This window comes from Mastigoproctus giganteus, chromosome 12, assembly GCF_048544385.1.
Source record: "Mastigoproctus giganteus isolate SK-2022 chromosome 12, ASM4854438v1, whole genome shotgun sequence".
In the NCBI taxonomy this organism is placed as follows: domain Eukaryota; kingdom Metazoa; phylum Arthropoda; class Arachnida; order Uropygi; family Thelyphonidae; genus Mastigoproctus; species Mastigoproctus giganteus.
In genome coordinates this window covers 161,010,487-161,029,441 of record NC_143586.1, presented here as the reverse complement: position 1 = coordinate 161,029,441, position 18,955 = coordinate 161,010,487, and the positions used below count along the sequence as shown (strand labels likewise).

At 36.2% G+C, this 18,955-nt stretch overlaps 1 protein-coding gene across 2 annotated transcripts in view; it reads right to left on the bottom strand.

The window, feature by feature from the left end:
• Art4 (arginine methyltransferase 4) overlaps window positions 1–18,955 on the bottom strand; it is a 261,955-nt gene that overhangs the window by 11,871 nt on the left and 231,129 nt on the right. Inside the window, exon 15 of one of the 2 annotated variants that reach the window (XM_090386019.1) lies at window positions 8,491–8,581. In XM_090386019.1, coding sequence (XP_090242145.1) covers window positions 8,491–8,581 — 91 coding nt within the window. Of the gene's footprint in view, window positions 1–8,490; window positions 8,610–18,955 lie in introns of both variants that reach the window. The other variant, XM_090386018.1, reaches the window with a different exon arrangement.

The following is an 18,955-nucleotide window of genomic DNA, read 5'->3' as shown; positions in this document are numbered from 1 at the left end:
AAGATAACATGTAGAATGTAAAGCAATCTATTAAAAATATATGAAATATTAGCATTGTTTAAGTGGATTAAAAAATCCCAAAACATTTTCCAGAAATTAAAAAAAAGTTTGGCACTGTTAGGTGACCTGCCATCATTGGGTTGAATTAAAGAAGGATGGTTGTGTGGAAATTTGCTTTCAGCCAGAGGATAGTTTGGGTAAATTTGAGGAAGGATTGCACAAATTATTAGAGGGGATGGGCAGAAGTGAGTGTTGCATGCGTATTTTACTGATGCTGTATAAGCTTGCTTCCTTGAATCATTTGCCACTATAATACTAAATGATCAAACACTGTTCATCTTGATATTTTTTTTCCTCTACAGTAAAATCGACAGTTATCAGTGTAAAGGTTTGAATAAATTCTACAGTTCACTCAGGGTAGCGCTGAGTGATCCCCTCCCCCCTTGTGGTCTTGTAATGCCAATGTTTGTGGATAGTACACTTACTTAATTTAAGGCACAGAGCAGCGTATAAATATGCTTATAAAATATTGGTGTAAACACACCATAGACAACTCTTAAACAAAAAACTACGTTAGTAGTGTGAAGGGCATCATTTTATCTGTATTTCATATTGTGCTCTTCCTTCACAATGAGTTGCCATGTATTGCACTACCTCAAATAAGTAACACTTCACCAAAAGAGAAGACTTGTTAAATATTCACCACCCATTTAAAATATTCAACACCTGATCTTCACTCCCCTTTCGAATAATTGAAAACGTATCATCTACGTATCTTTTCCAGGGGCGCATAGGGAGAACACTAGATACGTAGATGATAGGTTTTCAATTATTCGAAAGGGGAGTGAAGATCAGGTGTTGAATATTTTAAATGGCTTCTCCCCATTCATACAATTTACCTCGGAGGCAGAAGAAGGAGGAGTTTTGCCGTTCCTAGATGTGTTGGTCTGTAGGGAAGACCAACAACTAAAGACTAAGGTCTATAGGAAATCGATGTGTAAAGGTCAATATTCACACTACAATTCAGCTCAGGCCAACCATCATAGGAACAGTGTGGTTAGAACATTAGTTGACAGGGCAAAATCACACTGTAGTACCTCCGAGGATAGGAAGATAGAGTATGAACGTGTCACGACGGATCTTACAAAATGTGGCTACCCCCAGAGGATTATAGAAAAATATATTAAAGGAAATCAGAGGGGAGGCGAATCTTTTACGCCAGTATCCACTGCATATATTCCCTACTATCCGGGTCTAACTGATCACATAACTAGAATACTAAGAAATTATCAGACACGTTGTGTGCAGCTTCCGGGGCGGAGGCTGCACACAATCGTGTCACGAGTAATGGACCCCATTCAAAAAGAGAATGCAAGTGGGGTCGTATACAGTATTAGATGCCCGGATTGTGGGGAGTGTTATGTAGGGGAAACAAAACGCCGTCTCAAAGACCGTCTGGGGGAGCACACTAAGGCAATAAGAAGTGCGGACTATGGTAAGTCCGCCGTGGCCGAGCATTTTTGGGAGAAGCAGCACCACATCTCCCCGGACGAGGCTATCATCACTGATCGGGCGAATAAGTTCTGGGACCGGAAGTGGCTTGAGAGTTTGCGGATCTGTTCCACAGTGAACATTAATAGAGATAGAGGAATGCGGATCCATCCCCTCTTTGAGGCTACTATCCTCAGAAGGGATGAACAGTTCCACATGACCCACTCTCGAGCCACTTCCGATTCCGTAACACAAGAGAACAGAACACGTGGGAAAGAAACACGTGATGAGTACCGTGAACCTGCTGGTATTTAAAGACGCACCGCAGAACAAAGAAAATACCGCTGAAGAAGAAGGCAGGAGCCTTCGAAAGCTTTGGTTTTATCGATTTTAATTTAGTATATTTTAATGTATTTTATTGTTCTTAACCCAGTATATTTTAATGTATATTTTATATGTATATATTTTAGTTGTAAAGTTAAATATAATTTATTGTAAATACAGACAAATATAACTTATTATAAATACAGTTATCAAGATTCCAGTTTTTGTTTTCTTTGTGTTTTATTTCTACATAAGGTTGGTGAAAAACATTTAAAACTACAATATGAACATACCCAACCTCAGAGGCCTGTTTGAAGCATCCTCCGTATTTGGTGGTGACGGGCTCGAACCCCGGTCTAATCAAGAAGCGTGTGCTGCGCACTGCTGCTCCTTCCCACCTGGCTACGGAGGCGCCTGTGTGGCTGACCTTGAAGTACATAAGGTCACAGAGCAGGGGAGGATGGTTTACGAGTATGTGTGAACAGTGATGAGGGAGAGGAGGAGGGAAGGAAGGGAGGGGAGGGAGAGAGGAGTAGGTTGAGGTAGGTGACTGTCGTCGTAGGCGGTTCACAGCTTGCAGACTGTAGGTGTGCATGGTCGGGGGGGGGAGAAGGTTGAAATAGGTGACTGCCATCATAGGTGGCTCCCGAGCTCACAGACTATGAGAGGCTCAAAGATGGGGTGTATGCAGGTGCCATGGTCCCTGTTGATTGTACTTCCGCTGACAATGACGCATGTTGATTCCAGCCAACGGTGGATCTTGAAATTGCGAGAGAAGCCTATGATTTCAAGATCCGCCATTGGCTGGAATCAGCACACATCAGGGACCACGGCACCAACATACATCCCATCTTTGATGCCTACAATAGCAGTCACTTACCTCAACCTTCTTCCTTTCCCTCTCTTCTCTCTTCCTCGTCAAAATTCACACATACCCATAAACCACCCTCCCCTGCTCCGTGATCTTGTATGCTTATGTACTTCAAGGTTAGCCACACATAAAAACCATCGCGCTTTTCAATGCTCAATTAGTTGACGAAAGCTACATACAGTAGTTATCTGTGCCTTGTGTCAGTTTCCATTTTGTGTGTGTGTGTGTGTGTGTGCTCTCTCGCTTAGTAATAAAGTTCTTTGCACTTGGTCAGTGAAAGCAAGAAATTACCATGCATCCAACTCCTGATCTCAAAGGGTTCTTTAGATATATGAAGATTTGTCCAGAATTCTTTTCCGGGTGATGTCAATTATAATACTTGCTTACCACTGAAGGATGATGAGAGATTCTGCTAGTTGGAACATTACCCAGAGCAATGTCAGAGATCCAGCTGAAACAGAACCTGTCTATGAAAGCCTCAAATATAATCATGTTTGGCCCATTTCTGTATAAGAATTAAATTCAGGTAGTTCCCACTTTACGAGTTTTTGTTTTTTTTTTTTTAAATATCAAATATCAACATAATTGAAAATATGAACATTAATTGCAATAAATAAATGCTAAACATTCATAAATACGGCATTTAAAATCACACGTTTAGCTATACAATATATTACTATTGTGCGTGTATTTATTTGTTCAGGTAGAGATAAGGAGGGAGGCCCAACTCTTAAAAGAATTTCGGAAAAAAATTCCATAATTTAGATGCAATCAAAATAACAAAACAAGCCTGGGGCAAAATTACAGAGAAGAACATGGTGTTTGAAATAAACTCTGTCATCATTTTATTGATGATTTTGAAGGATTTCAAGAGCCAGTACAGATTGTACAAAATGAAATAGAAGCGGTGGTTAATATTGCTATCCAACTGCAGCTTGAGATTTCTACAATTAACATCACTGATCTGCTTTCTTGATATATGAGCTCTCCACACAATGGAGAGCTCACAAATCAAGACCTTCTTGAAATGGCACAATGTGAAGAAGCTGAAGAAAAATAAGATTTAACAGATGAAACTCCTGTTCGTTCCTTCACTCCAAGAGACTTGACAAAGCTTTTCAACACATAGGAAACGCATTTGAGATTTTCGGGTTACAAGGTTCAAATTTCGAGTGCACTAGAAAAGAGAAGACCGTCTTGGAAACCCACGACTCTTGAAGCATTTGAAAACGACTCCTTGTGCTTCCAACAAACCAATGAGTGCAAAGCCGTCAACAAGTGTGCATTTAGTTGATGATTATGATGAAAAATAAATATTCTTTAACATTTGTATGACATAAATAATTTCTTTATTATTATAATTCGCTTGATTTTAAAGACTATGTTTACATTTCTTTGGATAAATGAATCATTGTTTAAGTATAAACTATTGTTTTGTTGATCTTTATTTAACATTACTATAGTCAAATTTCATTGTTAGGAACTCAACCCCCGTTTTTAACATTACGTCTATGGGAAAAAAATTCTCACTTTACGAGCTTGCACTAGGAATGAATTAACTCACGGGAACTACCTGTATTGTGATATGAATTGTATGTTTGCATATATGATAATGTAAATGTAATGATAATGTAATATGATAGATGTCACTATAGTAATACACTATAGTATTGAGTATATCATACCTAGAGGAAAGAACACACAGAAAGCAAGTTGGGCACTTACCAGTAACTAACACTGATACAGAGCTTAGGCCACCTTACGCAACTTAAAGGTCACTTCAAACTATGTCCAAATGCTTCGATTTTGGAAATTACAGAGAAGAACATGGTGTTTATGTGGTATACATGTTCAGAATTTCATAACATGTGAATCAAGGGACATAAATAGGATGTAGAATCTATTACCGCTTCAAAAAATTTAAATAAAAAAATAATGATGGGTTTTACTTATGAATTTTTCTTTTCAAAAATTAAAAAAAAAAAATTAATTTAATTTTCAATAATAACTTTAATCTAACATCTGCCTGCTACCACTGGCCATTAAATTTTAATCCATAGATACAGATGGCAAAGACTTTCAAAGATTTACATAACATATCCAATTTGGGAGAGTGATAACACTCAATAAGGAACCAGAAAGATGTTGAACAAAATAATACATTTTTAATATTATTCATTTTATCACTTCAAAGTAATAGCAAGTCTTTCTTCTAGTAATATAGCCATTTAGCCAATGATTTTGTTAATTCAGTCTTTCTTTCTCTCTCTCTTTTTTTTTTAAATACAGAAAACTCTATAAAATCCTTCAATTTTTACAGGAAATAATCATTTCATAATCTGGAAATATTAAGAAAGCAATCTGGCACTCAAATCTACAACTACATTTGTCTTAAAGAATACATGCAAGAAAAAAAAAAAAAAAAAAAAGGGTGAAAATGTCTTTTAGTGCTGTTGATTATTCAGTAAACTTTTGTAACTTAGCATGAGCTGCTTTTGCAAATTACAGATATATCACTGATCACAGCTTGTATGGATAACTATTCAAGCTGTGATTATGACATCATTCTTGCACTGTCTGCCTCTTTTTGCTGATAGCAAAAAGAGGCAGACAATGCATAAAACAAGGGATAAAGGGTGCACTGATGCACACAAAAATTAGATTTAATTCTGTACAACCAAGGTTTTAACATCTATAATTTATTCTCTTTACTCCCAGCTGTCAAATTCATCAGCTCATACAAGTTGGTTGGATGGGTTTTATTGGCGCATTAGCAACCAAGGCTATGTGCCAAAACCTGGTCATAAAAAGTAAAACTTTCAGTGGCCTAATGAATTAGGTCACTAAGTCAAGGTATAAAAACAAGTATAAACTGTAAAAGACAAATATCAGTAAACAAGTAACAATAACGCGGTAGATTTTTTGAATATGAGTAAAAAGGTTCACTGATTTCAAAAAGCTAAAAATAGCAGACACCTGGTCATTGTCAGATAAAATCTGACTGAGTGTATACGGCTCAGTCAGACGGTTAAAAGCGGTAAAACGTATATTGCTAAAAACTGGACAGTCAATTAAAATGTGTCTGATTGATAAAATTGTGTCACAGGGCTCACATAGGAGGATCATCAGCCCTCAGCAAATATGAATGAGTCAAATGGCTATGTCCTGTGCGGGTCCGGGCAAGAACAACTTGCTCCTTACGATTCCTGCGCAGACTAGACTGCCACGGTTCAATTACAGGCTTTATACGATATAATTTATCCGTAGTCTGTCTATTCCACAAATGCTGCCATTAGGAGTATATCTTTTGGTGTATTATTTGCCTATAGTCTGTATACAGGACTGACAGGCAGCTCATACAAGTGCTATGTGATTAGTTATGTTGCTGTAAGTGGCAAGAGCAGTTTAGACTAAGGTATGAAGTTCACAGAATAACAGAAAAAAAAAGCACTAAAAAGAGAAATGTTGCCCTTTTTCTGCACATAGATTACAATGGCAAATAAACATCCGAGGATATGAATATTCTCTCTTTAGCAGGTATGCATAATGACAATTGTACATAATAAACAACACGGCACATTTTACCCCACAGCTTGTCAGCTGCACAATTAGTAATGCAAAAAAAAAAAAACACCAGCGATCTTTGTTATTATGTGCAAGAAATTGATTGAATTTCTCCACAATACATTATTAAAAATAAAATGTTATGTAAACTGATAAAGACTGTGCATACCTTGTAAATTATTCCTTAATATTCACTGGAACATGCTTCTCCAAAACTTCTGTACTACCTAGTAGTGGTATACCTCTATTAATCCAAAAATTTTTAAAACTGGCACCCTCAATCTCCTCAAGGAGGCTGGATTTTAAAGAGTTTACTGTACAGTTAAAGTTTCTCAACAAAAGAACAAAAAAAAAAAATAAATAAATAAATAAAAAAAGTAGATTATTAAATATGGTGCAATCAGCTGCCACAAAACAACAACTAAAGAGATGCTAATTGAAACCTGCAGGTTTAATTTTGTTTTTGGATGGGATTTAGGTTTAATGTAGGTTTATTTTTTTTTTTTGGATGGGAGTGTAAGCAGGATGCAGTTAGCTCCTTTTTAGCATTATTTGTTTGCAGTAATTGTATGTGTGGTATAATAGTGTTTTCAATTTTATTACATCACTAAAAGTTTCCCAATTCATTCTTACACACTAACAAAAAAAAAAAAAAAAAAAATTCTCTCCATAACGTTTTAATTCATAAGGTGTACAACAGTTTTTTTTTCTATACCTTTTCCATGAGGATTAATTTCCTTGTCTGTTTTAGAATTCAAAGGTCTATGCATATATATTCCTTTTCATTTACACTTAACAGATGGCACATGTTATGGCTTTAATCTCAATAGTAAATGTAAACTCCTAGTCTTGCTCTGCCTGATTTTTCATACATTCCCAAACAAAGAAAGAATAAGATTTAGTTTTATAATAAAATGTAATATTTCATATCAAAATAAACTGATATGAAAACAAAAATGATAAATACAGTATTTTCTGTGCATATCTACATTCCCAGTTGTCTCGCTGTAACTGATAGAGTAACTTTGGTTAAGAATAAAATTAATGAAAAATCTGAAAAATGAATGGATTTCCTTGTTAAAAATAAGGTATGAACTTTGTACTTTTTTTTTTTTTTTTTTTTTTTTTAACTGTTAAGAACTGCCAACGATGACCCAAATTGTATTTAATAGAATTGAATTGAGTGCATCAAGAGAAAAAATTAAATAATTATGCTTAATAAATAAAAATAATTAATGAGAGAGCAGATTAAAACTGGTATTACACTTAATGGAAATATACAATGTAGGATATGAATATGGAGATTGTAATGACGGGGGAAATGTGGTAAATATATATTAAGAGATTATTAATTAAAATATTAAAACAAATTTTGATTGTAGAGTAAGACTGACCACACAAACAAAACAAAAAAAAAAAAAAAAAAAAAAACAAGACCAACAATTTAAAATCAGATTAAAGCCAACAATAACTCAGTCAGATTGGGTGTTATGTAGTATACACTGGGGAGAGAACAGGTAGTTTAAAACTTGTGTTAAGTTATATAATAAAAAAGTATGATCATCTGAGATGCTCTGGAAGTTAATTGCTTCCTTTTTAGATTATGTTTTAATACATTTAAGATATTTACTGCTGACCGAACCCATATTTATCTTTTCTGACAAGCATGTGCAAGTTTTCAGTTTCTTTGAGATAATTTTATGTATCCTGTAAGATCTTAACTATTATTTAATTGAATTTTAGAATATTTGTATGTTTTGTTTTGTTTTTTATTAATGGTTTAAATTAAAATTTCAAAAAAGCTACTATTTATATAATTAACTTTGACCTCCAAATGAAAAGTTAATAATTTTAAAAATATACCTTCTATCAGGTACAGTTTAATTTTTAAGGTACTTTAATAACAAGCACATTTTTATTTTGTAAACAGTATTGTCATTAAAGGAAGATGGATGGATAACTATAAAAAAGGGGCAGGTAAAGTATTTATTGCGGAATGTTTTTATTAAAAACATTTCATTGTAGGTCATTTATAAGTACAGAGTCAGAATACACATACACCACATTAATAAAATAATAAATAATAAAAAAAAAAGGAATGTTTGCAACCAGTCAAGTGAAAAAACAAATGGTACAGTGTTTTTAAAAGCCAGCTGAATAACAGATAGTACAATTAAATAAAAAGTTCAATGAAAAGTGCTTAAAAACCCTTTTGTTTTTTTGTTTATCATAAAACCTACCTGACTAAACAATGACGGTGAAATTCCACCTCCTATGGAACTTGTAGGTACACTGGCTTGCACTCGTGATGATCCAGTTCTTTGACTTGGGCTAACAGTTATTGTATTTTGTAGGGTACCTACAGTAATAAATATGAAGAGTTCACTAAAGAAAAGCTTTCAGAAAGTTCTTCTAATTAGATTATGAGGAACTTTTTTTTTTTTTTTTTTTTTAAATTAAAGACATAATAGGCATTCCAAAGTTACATGTTTCAGGAAAAGTGCTCTGGAATTCATGGGCAAACAAAACTGAACTGCTGTCCAACAACTAGAAAATCTGATGGTACACACAATAAAAGCCCAACAGTCTGGAATCTGATTGTTCAGAAAATCAAAATCCATTTATGTGGTATAAGAAGTGGGCTATTGTTGGTTTCATATTTGATAAGCATGTAACAATTCACTTAGCATATAGGATAGAAGTAATTAAAATAAATATCTGTTTATTTATTTTAATTACTTCTATCACTGCCACCTAGTGGTTCCTTTATCTACAGATAAAGGTACCTGCTAGGTGGCAGTGATCACAGTGTGCTGAAGTGGGATTTACTCAAAGAGGGATGGGATACACTTAAATAGAAAGGGTGCAAGAATATTTGCTGATGCTATCGAGGCAGTGTTAGGTGGATCGCAAAACTGCTAGCTTGGGGGGGGGGGAGATATAAGGACTAATAGATTAACAGTAGCCACTGGCAGAGGTGAAAGTGATTCTTGCACTGCTTCTATTGGAATGAGCAGCAGCCTGGAAAACAAAATGCAGGATATTTCAGAGACTGCTGGGAGTCATTGCGGTACAAGTAAACACATGGGTTGTGTTAGGGTAGCTAAGAATAGGAACAGGTGCATGTATACTTGCGTGTACACCAATGCTAGGAGTTTGGTAAATAAATTTGATGAATTTGAGGTATTGCTCAAAACATCAAAGGCAGATATTGTTGGGATATCAGAGACGGGGTGTCACACAGATATAAGGAATGCAGAACTGGAATTTGGGGAGTACAATGTGTACAGGAAGGATACACAGGATAGGAAGGAGGAGGGGTTATGCTGTTAGTTAGGAAACACATAAAATCCAAGGAAGCGAAGCCAGTCGACATTGCTGGACAGTCACGAATCAGTTTGGTGTGACATAAGCATTGGGTGATCAAAATTGAGAGTAGGAGTGTGCTATAGACCTAATGACTCTGATAAGTATAATAAGAAACCGTACAGGGAAATAGAGTGGGCCAGTAAATCAGAGATTCTTATAATGGGGATTTTAATTTCCCAGATATCGACTGGAAATTGTGGGTTGGTCACTCACCAATAGCAAGGCTTTATTGGATGATTGTTTTCTACATCAGCATGTTCGGGAGGCAACTAGAGGGAGTAATACCCATGATCTGATTATCAGTAGTGATTCTTCATGCATTAAGAATCTGCAGATAAAGGAACCACTAGGTGGCAGTGATCACATTGTGCTGAAGTGGGATTTACTCAAAGAGGTAACTACCATCAGGGGTAAAGGGAAGGGTTTTTGCTTTCGTGAAGGGCGACTGCGATGGTCTGAGACAGTATTTAAATTCTATACAGTGGGACCAACTGATGATGTTACCAACAGCAAATTCAAAATGGGAGCCATTCAAAGAATTAATCTTGGAAGCTACTAGGCTTTACATACCAACTAAGAAATATTGTTCAAGGTTTAGGCCTAACTGAACAGTTAAATAACTATTCAGTTAGGCCTAATGAGACGTATGGCAGAGAAGAAAAATGCACAGAATACATATAAATTAATGGGTGACATATAAGCCTATGATAGATATAAGCTGGTCTGTAACCAAGTCACAAATAGGAGATTAGGCAGGCAAAGGCAGATTATGAGAAATCTTTGGCAAAGGATGCAAAGAAAAACAGAAAAGAGTTCTTTACCTATGTAAACTCTAGAAGGAAAGGGAAGAATCAGGTTGGTCCACTGGATATTGATGGTTCAACAGTTGAGGATCCTGCTCAGGTGGCTAACAAACTAAACAAGTATTTTGCATCTACATTTACATTTGAGGAGTTATTCAGGAAGGGTAATGCCAGAGGTGAAGTAAACTCTGGTAGTGAGCTAGATGATTTTGTATTAACTGAGAGGAAAGTGGAGGAGAAATTGTTGAGGATAAACATAAAAAAGGCAGTTATATTAAAGGAGGCAGCAAAGGAAGTAAGCAAACCCTTAGCCATAATTATGAGCGCTTCTTTGGACTCAGGGGAGGTACCCATAGACTGGAGATGTGCAAATGTGACCCCAATTCACAAAGGAGGATCAAAGGCTGACACAAGTAATTATAGACCTGTGAGTTTAACTTCTGTTCCAGGAAAATTAATGGAGGCACTGCAGGATCATCTAGACAAGACTTCAGTTATAGCTCGGACACAGCATGGCTTTGTTAAGGGAAAGTCTTGCCTGACTAATTTGACTGGATACTATGATGAAGTCACAAAAGAAGTGGATACAGGGAATAACTTTGATATTATATATTTGGATCTTAGAAAAGCTTTTGATACTGTTGCACATGGAAGACTGCTGCACAAATTGGAGCAGTGTGGCATTGGAGGCAAATTGCTGCTATGGATAAAGGGATGGTCGAGGGGGAGAAGACAGAGTGGTAATCAATGGGCACTGCTCATCATGGACTAATGTTATTAGTGGAATCCCTCAGGGTTCAGTGCTGGGTCCATTATTGTTTTCTGTATTTATAAGTGTGATATTGATGATGGTATATCAAGCTTAATGTCCAAGTTTGCAGATGATACAAAGGTTGGCAGGGTTGTTAAGGACACTACTGATGCTATGATGCTGCAACAGGATCTGGAAAGGTTGAGCCGATGGGTTGAGAGGTGGCAAATGAAGTTTAACATTGACAAATGTAATGTACTACATATGGGAAACAGCAACCCCAGAGCAACGTATCAACTCTGTGGTACTACACTGACAGTTTTGTTTGTTTGTTATTTGGTTTTTAGGAGCATTAGCAACTAAGGCCATATTTGCTCCGGGAATATGCGGTGGTCATTCCCTGACCTTTCCGCATCCTCCGTATTTGGTGGTTATGGGCTCGAACCCCGGTCTAATCAAGAAGCGTGTGTTACGCACTGCTGCTCCTTCCCACCTGGGTATGGAGGTGCCTACACTGACAGTGGTAGAGAATGAAAAGGACCTGGGGGTAATTGTGCAGGCAGATATGAAATTCTCTGACAGTGCAGACGGTCTGCAAGAGTAGCTCATGGTGTTTTGTCAATGATATACAGGAATTTTTCTAGCAGGGATAAGGTGGTGATTATTCCCTTGTATAAGGCAATGGTCAGGCCACACCTTGAGTACTGTATACAGGTCTGGAGGCCTCATTTCAAGAAGGATGTAGAGCTGCTGGAACGAGTACAGAGAAGGGCAAGAAGATTAGTGAATGGAACAAAGGGTTGCTCTTACGAAGAAAGGCTAAGTTTTGCAAATTACAGTGTCTGGAGACTAGGCACCGGCGAGGTTATCTGATAGAGGTGTATAAAGCCTTGAATGATTTGAGCATGCTCAATGCTGATGGGATTCCTCCTCTTCCTCAGAATAATCACTTGAGAGGGCATAAATTCAAATTGAGGAAAGACAGATGTAGGATAGATGTGCGGAAAAATGCCTTTAGCCAGCAGGTAGTTGGTTGGTGGAACAGACTTCCATCCCTTGTTGTGGAAGTTGATAGCCTAAATAAATTTAAGGCTCAGCTGGACAGGTATTTCGGACGAACGGAGGGGTGAAATGGAAGTGTTTTTTTTTTAGGCTGATGCTGAATAAGCTAGCTTTCTTGCTGTTGTTGTTGTTGTTGTTTGGTTTTTAGGAGCATTAGCAACTAAGGCCATATTGCTCCGGAATATGCGGTGGTCATTCCTTGACCTTTCCGCATCCTCCATATTTGGTGGTGACGGGCTCGAACCCCGGTCTAATCAAGAAGCGTGTGGTACGCACTGCTGCTGCTGCTGCTCCTTCCCACCTGGCTACAGAGACGCCAGCTTTCTTGCATCATATGCCTCTACTAATGCTAATGCTATTGGCCAAAAGAAACTGTTAGAGAGCCATAACGCATATTAAGCCTATCTGATATGGATGATGCACACAAAAGGTTTACATAGGCAAATGTGCACAGTAATCACAGATGAAGAAGAAATATGAAAAAAAAAAAAAAAAAAAGTTAAATCCATTTTTAGCACAATTTGAACTAAAGATGGCCAAAGCGTATATCAATTACTGATACAGATATTTGTATTGTGCAGTTCATAATAAATTATATCCAGAGATATAAGACAAAGCAAAGAACAAAAAATATATATAGATAGATTGGCTGCAACGGTCGTTATATATTATTTATTTCTTGCTTTGTCTCATATCTACTTTTCTTTTGTGGTTGGTTTATTTGTGTCACATCAGTGATATTTCAAACCTTCTTGGTCTCAAAGTGATCAAGTGGCACCAGTCTAAATTTATTAACTATTGGGTTTTTTAATATTTCTTAATAGTTGTTTCCATTAAATAAATATTAATAGTTGTTTCCATTATAATTTAAGTTGTCCAAAGTAGACCTGTTCCTTTGGAAGCTACACTGAATGCTGGAGGGAAGGTTATTTGATTCTAATACTGTTGAGCAATCTCACCAATATTTTGCCCAAACAGCTAGTCAAAGCAAAATTACGGTAATTGGATGAAAATTTGGGATCCTTTCCTTACCAAAAGTTGTCTTGTGCATGTCCAGAAAGAAGAGACGGTCCATGGATTTTGGTGACAGGGGTTTAATCATTTCATAATGAATGTCATTTGGTCCAACAGCACTTGCCTTGTAAGGGTGACAGCTGTTTTTAGCTTGTGAATGATAAATGGCCTATTATTTGTGTGAGCACCCTTTGATGTAAAGTTAGTTTTTCAGTTCTGTTTTTCATTTTTTGCGTTAAGGTCCAGAAACTCCGGGGGAACAGGACGATGTTGCTGAAATGCAAGAAAATGTTTCCCTAAGAGAACTGGCTATTGCATTTAAATCTGAAATAGTGCCTCCATTATATTCCAAGAACGATGAGGGGTCATGATGTATATTTTCCCTCCATTTTCCAGGCTGGTCAACTGGGTAATAGAGGAAGTAAAACAGATTCATGATCCTTTCTGGCTCTGAAAGGTTAAAGTGCTTTTAAAGGCTATGAAATTAGCTGTGGTGGAATATTCCACAGGCTTTGTTTTGTGCTCGTTTATCTGCTGTGCATTCTATGTTACACAGTGGTTTGAGAAATGGTGGAAACTGGGTAGATATTTTTGGAATTGCAATTACAGTTGTATCGATAGCACTTTCTGTGAAGTATGTGACTGCACCACTGTTGGAAAGCATTCCAGTCAGCCTGCTCAACTTTCCACTGGGAGAACTTAAAAGGAAAACAAGGTCTCCCAATATGTGCTAGTAGGTTATCATTGGGAAGTGATCACTTCTATATGGGTTTTCCTCTACCTCTCAAAGGAAGGAAGGAGAGAAGGGGAGTAGATATAAAGGTTGATGGCAGAAAATGCATTTTCTGCCATGAACCTTTTTTAAACGCATTTAGAGAGTTAATGGATGCATATTTGCATTAAGGCACAAAAATTGCAGGTCGTTTTGATGTAGGTTTGTGTTCGGACTGAGAATGTGTTAACAATGGAACAGGAAGGTGCACCCCCCCCCAATGTCATAACCATATGCTCATGAATTGTCTTCAGTGTTAGCCTCCACCAAATATTGGACGAGTGATTTTGTCCATCCTTCCTCATTCACACAACTTTGTTGACTTCAGGACCTGTAATTAAAAAAAAAGGTTACTGAAGCTGCATTAAACTTGGTGGGTTAGTATACATTAAGTTCAGAAGGTTTTAACACTGTACCACTTCCTTTTCATACTTAGGCCATGAAATTTTCAAATACCTCCCCCCATACATAAGCAGAAATTATGTGCCCATGCACATTTTAACAGTTTTTTAAACTGGAATATGAAAGTCATTAATCGCTTCATCTTTATATTTTATACCTATTTTTTTTTTTTTAATTTTTCAGCAGAATTAATATTTTTTTTAAATAAAAGGTGTACAAAACATAGCCTTTCAAAAATTTGTTTATTAAAAAAAAAAATTTACTTGCAATAAGGAGTGCAATCCATTAAGAAAAAATGACATATGGTATACTCCAAGCAGAATTCAAAAATCTCTTTTTACAGATATTAAAAGAAGAGTTATTCTACTTCAGTTCTTTGTTACAACTGGGGGCAGCACTACTGCAGCTTTAAGAAAATTCTCCACTGCATATTGTCCTCTGTAAATAAATTTATCAATCTTTTTAGATGATGATTTTAGATTAGTGAAAGTCTGGATCAATTAAATTTTTTGCATTTAAAGGAGTTGCTACCTTGTCACATATTCTGAGATATTTTGCTTGTCCTTTATTACGGTTCTGATGGTGTAACCTGCTAAATCAAACATTTTGCCCAGGTCTTTCTTGGTAGGGTATACAATAGAAAAGTTCCTAAAGAGCAGTTTCACAAACAATTCAATAAACTTTGGTTAATTCAACTCCCAAGTGAGCACCCTTTTCCTATAACACTACCAGGTGGGCAAATAAATTGCATATTTTTTGCAATATGTAAGAAATATACACGACTACTTCAACATATTTTCTATCTATATAGTACTGAATGATCAAAGTGTTTTATAGTACTGGATGCTGGAAACTTGTGCCAATACAAAGAGCTATGGAAAATTAAACGGGAATTAAAATTACTCATGAACGTGAAAAATAACTTTTGAGATAATATGCAGACTTTCAACCTCTCCGTCTCTTTCTTGATTTCTTTTTTTTCAAATTGGAAATGTTTTGCAGCATTTCCAGTTTGACTGGAACACACCTTTGAATTCATGCACTGTTAATTAAAGTTTACTGGAAAATAAGAGTAAAGCATTAAAATGTTTGTATATGGGTCATCAGAAGCACCCAAACATCTGGAAATGGGCAACTCTTCCCAATGCATTTGAAGTGAATAGCACTCTTCTGGGTATACAACAGAGAAACACTGGAGCAAGTAACAAAAAAATAAAAAAATAAATAAAAATAAAAAAAATAATAATACTAATAGAGTATTATACTCAAAAAGTGCTGCATACTGATAATAAAGTGTACCGTTGTGACCTTTGGTGTTTGGCCTATACTAAAGTTCACAAAAGTCACAGAACAAGTTAATAACTGAAAACAAATACCAAATGAAGTAAACCTTGTGATCTCTAGTTAAAGCCATTAGTTGCAACTTGCATATTTCCATAATTTTCCTGCTATTACAAACTTATAATTCAACTACCTCCTATTTAAAGACAAAGCTGACATATTAATACCTTACCCATCCTCTAATTTGTCGCTGATACATCTCCTCAACTTTCAACCAGGGAGGAAGGAAAAAAAAAAAAAAAAATTCTATTTGCTGCCTTGATTTATAAACAGAAAGAAATTAGAATAATCCTGAACAATTTTAGTGACAACAGTTAATTATGTGTAACACTGACCAGTTGCATCGACTGATACTAGTTTTATTGGCTGGTTCTGCACAGTTTAAAAAAAAGCCTTTGGCTGAGCAACCTAAAGACCCTCGCAGGTGTAGATATATGTGGAATGGTGGTTTTGTGCCGACTGCCACTGCTCCTGTGTTCTGGCGATAGGCAAATATGCTTGTATAACATGCTGCCTAAGTCTTAATGTTTTTCTCCATCTGCTCTTAAAAATGAGTGCTTCAGAGTTGATTTGTATATTCTCTATCTACCTGTTATTCCAGAGATGGTTCTTCCTTCAACATAAAAAACTTAATTGAAATTAAGCTTTTCTCATATCAGGCCATTACTAAAAAATGGTGACAAATCTTTAGCTATCAAAGTAATTGAGGAATGTTGGCCACCAACCATTATATAATTTTGGAATGTTCCACCGATGTAGATTCTTTCAGTGCCACTTCACTGGTGATATAACTTGGCTTATGTTACATTTCTAAGGCTTTTGATCATGTTTGGCATAAAGGCATTCTAAGCAAACAAACATCCATCTTGTTTGACGGTCCACCTCACCTCCTTATTTTTCTATTAGATTGCTCTTAGTTTCTATTATTTTTTCTTACAACTCATTTTGTGTGATGGTTTTGACTCTAACCCTTACTCTTTTGTAACAGCTCAATTAATGTACAGTTGACAACTTTTGACTTTCAAACAAATAGAGATCAGGCAATTGTAAGTAGAAGAAAAAACATTAGGTTTTAAAAATAATAATAACTTGTGCAAAAAGTTATTATTATTTTTTTTTTTAAATTAACAAAAACCAGGTGGTGGTCAAATAACTGGAAGGAAAACAAGATTTTGCGGAAAAGCAGGAATTTCACTGACAAAATAACATCATCATATTCAAAAAACAGCCAAAAGGACTGTTTATTAGTACAGTTTTTTTAGCAAAGGGAAGAGCATCAAGGCCCACTAGTACAGTATATTTCGAAACACTAACTTATCTCGGATTTTTTTTGTTAGTGGATTTCTGTTTGGATTGTCTGTTGGACATTAATTGATTATGATTCCTCCAAGAAAGATATTGCTGCAGCCTTTGCACCTCTTCAGAAATGTAGAGTCAAAGTTTTGTTCCTAACAACAGACCTGCTATCTAGATTTGTCTGTCAAGAGCATTTCCAAAGCTTCAGCAGAAAAACATCTGAACTCAGTTTTTGTTTCTCACTGGCTTAATATTCTCTCACACTCAGTATTACCATGACGAATTAAAATGACAAGAATAAATTGGGATAATTTATTTTTCAAGCTTCTTGTGCACTTGTCAGTTCCCCAACTAAATACAACTATACACCACTTTTCTTTTTTTGTAAGGGTGCCTGGTAGGTTCTTGCATATAAATTCACAAAATTGCTACAAAACATCTATTGCTTCATCTCTTTCATTATCTTTAACAAAATAGGTTTTTTTTTAACAATGCAAAGAAGTGCTAGCAACTCAGAGAATGCATATTATTGCTAAACACAATTAATGATTATTTTCTTGTCAAAATGACTAACCATAAACTGCTCTGACCATGGGATCATGACACAGAGTATAAATCAAACTCAGTAGTAGTAAGTTTCAACATCAATTATTATTATAATTAGATATAATAATTCTTTATTTGGAATTTAAAAAAAAAAACACACGCATGCACATTAACATAGTAAAGGGCTCTTTGCAAATGATATGAATATTAATTGTACAAAAAGGACCCTGCAAATTCTGAAAGTCCAAGGACTTCCCCAATGGAATAATGATGACCCTGACTAAACTGATTGAGGTGCTTCACAACCAACTTCCTCATATCATGCCTTGGCAAAATTCCAGACACTGAAATTCAGGTCTAACTTGCCTTTTATATGGGTAGTGACAAAAGAAAGGTGGCTTATACATCCCCCCCCCCCCCGCAAAAAAAAAAAAAAAAAAGCAATCCACCATCTCCAATAGTTTCTCTAGTTCTTTCTTGAATTTATTCAAACAATGCAATCCCAAAACAAAGGATGGCTTATTCTGACAAGTTAATCCACTGGTTGTGCAGAACCGACTTCCACATTTCTGCAACCATCCTTCAATTTGAATTTATGCCCCCTCATGTGCATAGTCTGAGCAAGAGGAAGAATTCCATCAGCACTGGATTTTCTAAAGCCATTCAAAGCTTTAATCACCTCAATCAGATCACTTTGCAGGTGCCTAGTCTCCAGATGCTGCTATTTGCAGAACTGATGCCTTTCTTGGTAAGAGCACCCGTTTGTTTCTTTCACCAATCTGGCTGCCCTTCACTGCACCCATTCCACCAGTTCTACATCCTTCATGAAGTGAGGCCTCCAGACCCGTGTACAGTACTCAACATGTGACCTGACCATTGCCTTATACAATGAGATAATCACCTCCTTACCCCTGATAGCAAAATTCCTGTATATCACTGACAAAACCCCATGAGCTATCCTTGCAGCTTGTCTGTACCGCTCAGAGAACTTCCTGTCTCATTGCAAGATTACCCCAGGTCCGATTTAGTTTTTATTTTCTGGGATTACTGCTACCCATATACAGTATCCTGCTTTTTGTCAATGTTAAAATTCAACTGCCATTTCTCAGCATATCGACCTAATTTTCCTAGATCTTGTTGCAGCAACTCATTCTGACTACCATTAATTACCTCATTAACTACACTGCCAACCTTTGTATTATCTATCTGCAAACTTAGATGTTAAGCCCAATATACAGGCTGTTTCAAAAATGATGGTCAATAATTTAAAGGTGAAAAGTACAAACTAAAATAAGCAAAAAAGTCCCAGTGAACATCGGGCCGCAAATGAACCATTTTCGAGATAATGC